Raw genomic sequence first — 10,042 nt, forward strand, 5'->3', positions numbered from 1 at the left:
AGATTTACAGCATCTTTGTTCTCCCAGCAAGGTTAAAGGCTAGGTAGATGCTGACTACATCTGTCGTGTAAATGTAGGTAAAAACAAATAATGTTTTCATTGAGATTGAGAACTCTAATTCAGTGGATCTCCAAGCAAGCTGTAAATGATTGGAATTGGTATTAATGATAGGTTTTTTGGTTGGTTTTTTTTTTTTTAATACATTGGCTAATTTCATTTGTGAGATTCACCAAGAGCTGTTAACCCTACAAAATGTTTAAATCTTCAGTTAGTTTCCTTTTGTAGAAGGGAACACTAATAACTTCCAGTTGAGTAGGCTGACAAGCTGGTAAAAAACCTCCTCAGCTTACAACAAACCTGGGGCAGAAAGGTTGTTGACCTCTGCAAACTTTTAATTCAAAGAAGCAGCCCTGAAGGGAGGCTGCTTATAGTTCTGCCTGATTGAATTTGGCAGCCTGGTACATGCTTGAGTCTTCACCTGTCAGTGTACAAAGTTTATTTTCTGAGAAATGTGAGAAAGCAGCTGTGATGTATAGCTAGCAAAAGACTAACCTTTCTGCTGGAAAACACATACAGATCATTTATAACAGAAGCAAATACAATTCATTAGTATTCTTCTCTCTGTTATGGTTAAATCCACTGTTTAAATCAAACATCTCATACTCAGTTACTATTTTTACATTATTTTATACTGAAATTATAATACTAAACATTATAGACTTTACAGGCTTTTCTGCTTCTTGATAGGTACTCCTTTTTCAAAATACATTTTTATTGTCTTACTGTAGTGAACGTACAAAAATCAGGGAGAAATTTTAGTTTCAGATAAGCTGTCCAGACACAACCCTTTCTACAAGCTGATTGTTGTAGCTGGTATTGTCTTCCAAAATTATCACAGAATTGCAGGGGTTGGAAGGGGAACTCAAGAGATTGAGTCCAACCCCTGCTACAGCAAATGCCCTACAGTAGGCCACACAGGTAGGCTTCCAGACCGGTCTTGAGTATCTCCACAAGTGGAGACTCCACATCCTCCCTGGGCAGCCGGTTCCAGTGCTCCATCACCCTTACCATAAAGAAATTCATCTGCAGTTTGTATGGAACTTTCTGTGTTCAAATTTTAGGCCACTGCTCCTTGCCCTATTATTGTGCATCACCAAGAAGAGCCTGGCCTCATCTATTTGCCTCCCACCTCCCTTTAGATATTTATTAACATTGATCAGATCTCTCACTCAGTCTTTTCCCCAGGCTGAACACACACAGGTTACTCAGCCTTTTCTCATACGGGAGATGATCCAGGCCCTTTATCATCTTTGTGACCCTCTGCTAGACTCAGAATAGATGGGAATACTTTTTTTGTTCTAGCTGGGAGTATTTTAGATAAAGTTGGCTTCTGTAGGGCAGATGCTGGGCACAGTTTAGCAACCTCACGGTTGTTTTAATTTCTTTGCAGCCTTGTTTGGATTATCCAATAATCTTACCAGCTGATGACTTTCCTGTTTGCACTGATTTTTTTTTTTTAAATGTCATTTTAGCTATTTCACTTCTTCCTAAATACTGGAATCATTAATATGAAGCACATAAGGCTTATTCTAAATGTCTGAAAGGATTAATTAACTGAAACAGTAGCAACATAATTGTTTCTGTCCTCTTTCTCCTCAGTTTTTTCATCCTCAGTTTGACAGCTTTTTTTTCATATTGACTTGCTTGGAAATAGTGTTGATCTTCTCATTTACTGTGTTCATTGTGTTCTGCTTTTTTTACAAAATATTATGAGATAATCAACAGTTACATGCAAGGAACTGCCACTAGCAACCTTAATCCCTTTCTACGTGCTGGGGCGGACAAGCTTTCTCTTCTGGAGATACTACTTTTCTTCCTCATCTTTCCACAATTCTATTCCTTCTCTCTCTGTTAGCCCAAAATTATGAGTTACCATGACATTGTTTGGCTTTTATCTATCCAAAATTGTTTCTACCATCTGGATTTAGGTAGCTTGTGGCTTCTTAAAAATGTCTTGACAAATGTTAATAAATCAGCAAACTCTCAAGTAGGTAGAAAGATGGGATATGTTGTTATGCTGATAGTATATTATAAAAAGAATGCGTTCAAAAAGTGCTTTTCACCTCCTCATAACCTCAGAAAAAACAGGTTATTATACCTATGTGTAGCTCTCAGAGATGTTCTTACTACCTTTGACCCTCACTTGTCTGTGTTTAGCATTGATTCTTCTCCTGATTAACAGCAGTAATGTTCCTTTTCACCATTTCTACGTGTAATGGATGAGCAAGCTGTTTTTTAGGTGTTTTATATGAGCAGAAACCTTCCACACCTACCTTCTTGCAAGCAGTGCAGAAGCACATTGTGTGCAACACTGTCCACAGTCAGGAATCAACAAAATTGTGGTGAGGAGGCAGAAGCAGCAATGAAAGTAGTGCAGCAGACCTAGCAAATTCTCCTCTCTGGATGGCACTGCTGTATCAAAGCCTACTTATGGTATTACAGTCCTGTAAGACCCACAAATGGGGACAGCTAAAACCTTTGATGTTAGGATGGCAGTGCTTCCAGGCAACCTGTGAATGGCGCTCAGCATCCTCAGCTCTGCAAGAAGTACTGTATCATCCCACAAAGGGGCAACCAACAGAATCAGCATCTGCATTAGGAAGATATTATTTTTTTCTCAACTGCTGTAAGATTTTGGAATAAACTCCTATCCTCAGTAAAAGGGAAAATCATAAATCTCATAGCTGTTACCAGAGACATCCACCCAAGCACTGGCCTATTTATTATGGTCAGCTGCCTGCCAGTCTTCCTTCCTTACTGCAGGGCAGGGACCCCCCGCAGTCAGCCAGTGCCCTGTGTTTCTTGAAATGTACCTGCTAGCCTCTGGGCAATGTAAATGCCATTGGGGAGTGCAGGATCTGCTCTGTCAAAGCCCAAATATTCCCAGCTGCTTTCAAGTTGTGTCTGTATTGGAAGTCTGCAAAACAACTGCGTGGGGCAGCTCAGTTACACCAGTCAGGTCATACCTGTCAAGGAAAGGGTTTTGGTCACTGATGGATGAAACTGATATCCTATCTTCCTACCTTCCTGAGAGTTTGCTGGTTTCTTAATCAGTAGCAGCACTATCCACACTTCCACATATATAGATAAAACAATTTCTTTCCCTACTGTTACTGTAATTAATTGAACTTCAGTGTAATTTAGTGATTAGCATTTCTGCCTCTGGAGTTTTCAACTACTGTTAGGTAGCAGGGAGACTGAGTTGGGCTTTGGTGATGCTTTCCTGTATCCTGACAAGAGCTGGGGAAACAGAAAACTCATACCTAATATGGATAGTGCTACTCAAAGAAACCCACCTGCGTGATCCATGTTAGGCTAGGTGCTGTAGGGCAACTGTTCATCCTCAGTTGAGCCATATAAGTTGACATCTGATGTTGTATAAGTGATTCGTAAGTACTGCCGCAGTAGATGAAAATGCTGTAATTTTGAGCTGCAGTTCCTATGATTTACATTGGAAAAAATAGATTTTTCCATCAATGGGAGTGTGTGTGGAACTTAACATTTCAAGTGGATGAATTCCATTTAATGTGAAAGACGTTTCCGATTTGTGCTGCAGGATGTGAGGTGAGGTGCCAGAAGGAAATGGGCTAAGAACTCTTCTTGAAGGTGTAGGCAGTGCATCTGTTGGTGATTAGGAGTGGGAGATGTGTGTGTGCTTGCCTATACATATAGAAAGAGGTCCCAGAATTTACTTGTCAGGATGCTGCTCTTCAAAGTCTTGAAGATAGATACTGTACATCCTTTCATATGCTTTAGGCAGGTAAAGTTAGGAGAAGAATTAAATGTTGCTGCTTTGCCTTCTGTTGCAGACATTTAAACTTACAGAGAAATGTACTGTTTAGTAAAAGAGACGGTGAGTTTACTGTGGGTACATGAGCTATGGAAGTTTGTCCTTGAGAAAGAAGTGCAAGTTCTTTGGATGTGTTTGAAGTAGTCTGTTTTAAGCAGTGTCTTATTTTAATTGCTTCTATGGGGTATGGTTGTGGTCCAGGATGTGGCAGTTTCAGAAAGGAAGGAAGGAAGGGCTCAAAATAGGCCTCTCCCCCTTTGTAGCATATGCCTCTGGGTGGAATTGGAAAGGGCAAGAGGTCTCATGTTGCAGGGTCATTTGTGTATTTCCTTCAGCCTTTGGCATGTCATGAGGCGTTTGCTGTGGGATCTCAAACTACATCTTTTCTCTCATAACCTTTGCTGTCAGATTTAGTTCCTTTATTTGCTCCTTGCAGAGTTATTTTACATGACATTAAGGTTAAGTAGAAGCTTTTATTACTGGTATTTTTGATGTGTATGAATAACCTCCATTCAGAAACAAATTTGTCAACCTTTTTTTAAGTGTCTGTTGTAATTTAAAAGTGAAAGAAGATTTTCTTGAGGAAGAAATCTAGATTTAGTTCACCTTCTGTGAAAGAAATTCAAGGACCGTAGTGTGTGTATATGTCTGCACGTGTATTTAAAAAACATAGCTGACAGCTGAAATAAGGTACTTTGAGAATGAATGATGGTGATTGCCAATGATTTGCACATAAGCAGGGAGATTTGTATTGCAACTCTGCACACCGCCAGTTTGTTTTTGGTTTGAGAGCCTTTGTGTCTTTCTCTTCTGCATCCCCTTCTGAGGCACTTCCTGTGCTGCTGGGGAACCCAGGCAATGCCTTTCCTCCACCTCATTCTTCATCAGACACAGAAACATTTTCTTAAAAACAAAACACAATCAACAGCCCTCCCATTCACTTCTTAAAAAGCACACAATAAAAAAGTGGTTTTTCTTGTGCTGTATGTTATCTGTACGTATGATGTGATAGGGATCTCATTCGTTCCCAAAGCTGAATTTGGTGTAGACCTTTATGTGAATTGAGTTGTTCCTGTGCAGAAAAGTTTGCTCCAGACATAACCGTATGAAAGGGTGAGGCTTGGGCAGGAGCCTGTATTGCTGACAGGCAGCGTTTCAATGTGTGTCTTGATGGTTACTGCTCTTTAAGAAAGCTGGATGTGAGAAGTTTGTCAGCGCCGAATGCACAATGTTCAAAACAATTGAAGAGCTTTCTAAGAGGTTTTCTACTGAAAAGCTAGGGTTTTTCTTATTTTTTTTATTTTTTTTTTTTTACTCAGTCATCTGCTTATCAAGTCATTTAATATTGTTATATGTAATTCTCTATTGACAGCATGAAATTGGTAACACTTCAGTACTACTACTAAAATATGAAAAAAGTTCTGTTTAGAGTCTTATCTGTTCATTCGTGCATCAGAATGGGCTGAGAACAGAAGAGGGAGGCAGTTGTGCACCAAGGGAGGAGGAGGCTAAATTGCAGGAAGCTTGAATTCTGGGCAGAAATAGAGATGTTTACCAATTGGCCTATTGTGTTTCTTTGGTGGCTGTTAAGCAAATAGAAAGAGTTATTTTGGCTAATTTGCAACAGATTAAAAATAAAAAATAATTGAATTTCATGTATTTAAACAAAGAATGCATATTAAATAGGCAGGTAGCAAATAAACTTTTATGATGTACTGTATTATGTAGTAAGAGTATTCTGATTTATGTTTTCTCCAAAGTATAAAAAAGAATGTAAGGAAAGTATGAACAGTGGAAATTGTTTTTCTGTTTAATGTAATGTGGAAAAAAAACATTGGTTATTGTTAAACAGAACTTGCCAGATGAGAATTACGTGTTTATTTGTATTGAAACTTTTCCAAGTGGGATGGCCATTTCTTCTTACACACATAGATCTGTACTAACTGGAAATGAAAAGGTAACATGGGAAGTAAATAAGGTTTGAAGAACAGTTTTGGATATGAGTGGTGTCAGGGAACTGAGAAAAGATTATGCATTAAGTCCAGGAAACAGAGAAGATGGGGTCAGTTTGTCCAGTCTGGGAATTTCCAACAGTCTTCCAGACAGTTGCAGTAAAGATAGTTAATCAAAAGCAGAGGTTGATCTGCCACTCTTTGGGTCAAGGATTTCGAATGTCCGTACTGACTGAGGTATCTTACACTTGATGAGTGCAGACCTCCATCGCACATCCAGTACCAGAGTGCTCAGAGTGTTCCTCGTTCTCTGTAAGAGCCATTGAGGTCCTTTTCTCAAATCTAAAAGAAGTTTCCAGCTTCTAAGATGTGCTCCCAGGCAAACCTCAGTTCTGCCTGTTGTTGCAGTGCAGAAGATGTGCTATACCAGAGACATAACAGAAAGGATTAGTGTTAATTAGTTCTGAATCAATTAGGGAACACCAGGAGGCAGGATAGTGAACTGACCAATGATTTTTTTCTTAATTTTTTTTTTTTTTGTCTGCACATGCCCTCAGTTTTACAAAGCGAGTTTCTTTCATGGGCAACCTAGAAGTGGAAAAAAGAAGCTTTAATTACAGATATTGTGCATCTTTTTCTTCAGTCAAGTGTGATGGGTTGACTGAGTAGATCAAGACCACGAGGGGCTTTCAAATGGGGAAGAAATGCTTTTTGAAGTTGGTTGTATTCAGGTGACTGCATTTTAGAGAACAGTTCTTAAATGGACAAAGAGGGTCCAGAAAGAAGGGCAAGAAGAAAGTTTAGTAAAATTCAGCTGTTCTGTGCTGAACCACTTCTCCAGATTTCAAGTGTAATATTTACCCACAGTGTACCAAAGAGAAATCTGTTCATGTCATGTTAAATAGGTGCTCCCGAAATGAAACTGTCAGACGGAAACTGAAACGTACTTCTTTGGAAGTCGTTGGTTGAAGTGCAGAATTTAAAGGTGCTCTGCAACTCCATTGCTAGGAAGAAGGAAGCAAGGCAGTTCTTCAGTCCTTCTAACAGGACTGCGTGCGGAATGCCATGCTCAGCTCCGAGAAAGATAGGGCTCCTGTTTGTATCTGGTATCATAATTTCAAATGTTACTCTTCCTATTTAAATTTTATATTTTGTTTCCAATTAGGAGAATTATGGCCTACTAAACAAAACTCCAAACACCTTTTCTAATTATTTAAAATTACACCATTAAATGCAAATTTACTTTATGAACAGCAACACCACTAAATGCTAATAGCATGTCTACGCACTGGTGATGGATTATTATTAAATAAACATAAGGTCTTCTTTGTAAGTGTTTGATGCCCTATCAGTGCAAGTCTAATCATTGTTGTAGGGTAGTGTTTAGTGCAGTAGCTGATAGATTTTTGTGCAGTCTCATGACTTTTAGGAAGTGATGTGAAGGAGAATTGCAGAGGGAAACCAAATCAATCCACTTCAGTGGAATATAAACATATGAATGTAAGAATCTGTGTGAATCAGAATTCTGTACATAACCATGATTTCTGATGTGGGCTTTTAACCTCTGGACAAGTGCTTTACTAACTCTCACTCGTGGGTTTTTATTTGAGAATATGAGCCAATGCATTGAGAGGTGAAGGTACTCTGCACCTTGCAAAGTCAGCATGTCACCACATGCTCCAATAATGCAATTTGCTTTCTTTTTCTTTGGGTTTGCAGGCAGGAGCTTCCCAGGTCATCTTCACTAATCCACTGGAAATTGTAAAGATTCGGCTGCAGGTAGCGGGAGAAATTACTACAGGACCCAGAGTCAGTGCCCTCTCTGTCATGAAAGATTTAGGCCTTCTTGGTCTCTATAAGGTATGTGTTTCTGCTCTAAGTGGTTTCTTTATAGCTCTGCTAACCCATTTTATGTTAAACTTTTACAGTGTTGAAACAAAGACTGTTAAAAACAAAAGAAACCTTTTGAATTTAGAACCAATTTCTTCCTGCAGGGCAGCCCCACCATGGAAAACTGAAGAAAACCCACTTCTATATTAATGGCAGTGGGATACATAAAAGTACTCCCCCTTTCTGTCCTCTGGGCTTTTATACCGAGCTACAGGGAGTCCTGTATTGCAGATCTGCTGGCTTCCAGTACTGATAATTTCATTTGGTGGGGTTTTGTGAGAAGTTTCTTTACCTTTCCTGTGTGTTTTTCTTACATTTATTTTGAATCTCCGTTATCTCTATTGTTATCTTTACAGCAGGATATTCTCTTTGTCTTAATAATTTGATGGCAGCGAAACAGTGGTGCAGTTTAGCAGGATTCAGATTTTTAAGAAGTTAAATGGTGGGATTTGTCAATAACAAATTCCACTTTAAAAAAAGCCCATACTATACTGTACTTCAGCAGAGTGCCAGTCAACAGATTCCTTCCCTGCAGGTACACTTACTACCATCATTACAGATCAGATGTAATGGAGCAGAAGCTATTAGTTTTCTTAAACAAGGAATAGTATTTCTTGCTGAATCTTCTGCCAGCACAAGGGGTAATACACAAATTCAGCACTTGTATTATCTGTGCACTTACAAAACATTGCTTACCTGATTTGTCATAGGCCTGTAATAATAGTATAGAAATGTGCAAATTTATTTCTGGAGCTGAACCTTTTGCTTTGAATTCAATAAATCAGATTAACAACCATTACCTTTCCCAAAGATCACAGATGTTTTGATACATGGGACAAAGTTATCATTTCTCTTTGTAGTAATTCAACAACTGAGCTTACTAAAAATTCTTCAGAAATTAGGATTGCATTATCTTTTGTGAGTAATTGCACAAACACATTTAGAGCATAAACTATCTGCATGGAAATGACTGAGGGCACGAGATTCTCTGTACTGGAGTCCTGCTTCAGCCACACAGGGTTTGTAACAGGTGCTGTTCCTGCTGTTCCACTACATCTCACTGCAGAGGGGGACAGGTCTCAGCTGGGCCCATTGTGTGGAGGCTGCTGCCTGGAGTATAGAGTACTAGAGTTCTCATTTGGAAAGGAGGTTATTTTTGTAACATGCATGCTTTCAGGGTATGTGGATGAGATTTTTGACATTTTGTTGGTTGTTTGAGCTTTGCACTGAAGGAGTTATTTTTCAGTTAGTAAAAGACTAATGACTGGAGTTACCAAAAGAATAATATTAAACGTTTTGTTAGGAGTGTTCCACTGTTTTTACAGTGTACAGACTTCTTTTAAGGCATTGTTTTGTGCCAGGTTTTTGCCAGGAGCTGCTTCTTACAGTGTTCTCCTCACTGAAAGCCTCCCATTTTGCAGTGGTTTCCCTTTTTGGTGCAGCTTACTTACTCAACTATGTGATCATCTGTGCAGAGCAGTATGAGGTGTTACAAACCTACATGGTATTTTAGTGATGATTTTGAGTTTGATGGAAAGAATGGCATGCAAGGACTTATCTCACTGCTTCTGTGGTTGTGGGTCATTGTGAGAAAGACATCAGGACAGACCTTGTTGCTTTCTCTGTTGTGTTTGGACACATCAAATATAAAAGGTAGTTATCCTAGGTACTGATGTCAGAATTATTGTTGCATAGCGCTTAATAAACTTATATGTGAACCTTGAATCATCCTTACTCTAGAAGCCTGCTTTAGTTTTTGAGTTCAATTCCACATCTTCTGTTCCCTGAATTAGTTTATTTTCTGTGTTGTTTACCTGGTAGATCAAGAGAACTGATGCTTCCTGGGCTCTGGATATCAATTTTAACCTTATTTACAAAATTTATTTTTATTACATCTGTTTTCTGCATGACAGGGTGCCAAAGCTTGTTTCCTCAGAGACATTCCCTTTTCTGCAATCTACTTTCCTGTTTATGCTCATAGCAAACTGATGCTCGCTGATGAAAATGGCCATGTGGGAGGGCTTAATCTCCTTGCAGCTGGAGCCATTGCAGGTAATTTTTTTCTTTCAGTAAGTAATATTTAATATTCATTCGGTAGCCCCATATAAAGGAAGGGTATGGTACTATTGTGTCTGATTTAATCTAAATTTGATCACTGTTATCCTTAGTGGGAGGCGATGTAATTTTGATGAGAGCTAATTACATTTGCATAATGTGGATAAACAGTGTAATGCAGCTCAGCAACTTGTAGTCAAATTTGATCTGTCTGTCTCAATGGGGTTTTACTTGTTACTGTGCTCTCTGAGTTGAAGGCTAATTTGAATCTTTGATGAACATAAAATGAGATACC

At 38.9% G+C, this 10,042-nt stretch overlaps 1 protein-coding gene across 1 annotated transcript in view; it reads left to right on the top strand.

Moving 5' to 3' along the window:
- LOC122167870 (calcium-binding mitochondrial carrier protein Aralar1-like) overlaps positions 1-10,042 on the top strand; it is a 21,839-nt gene that overhangs the window by 8,952 nt on the left and 2,845 nt on the right. Inside the window, exons 7-8 of the mRNA XM_042832755.1 lie at positions 7,494-7,662; positions 9,606-9,744. Coding sequence (XP_042688689.1) covers positions 7,494-7,662; positions 9,606-9,744 — 308 coding nt within the window. The remainder of the gene's footprint in view (positions 1-7,493; positions 7,663-9,605; positions 9,745-10,042) is intronic.

The sequence above is a fragment of the Centrocercus urophasianus genome, unplaced genomic scaffold, assembly GCF_019232065.1.
Source record: "Centrocercus urophasianus isolate 14NV4802_14NV808 unplaced genomic scaffold, USGS_Curo_1.0 seq_107, whole genome shotgun sequence".
NCBI lineage: Eukaryota > Metazoa > Chordata > Aves > Galliformes > Phasianidae > Centrocercus > Centrocercus urophasianus.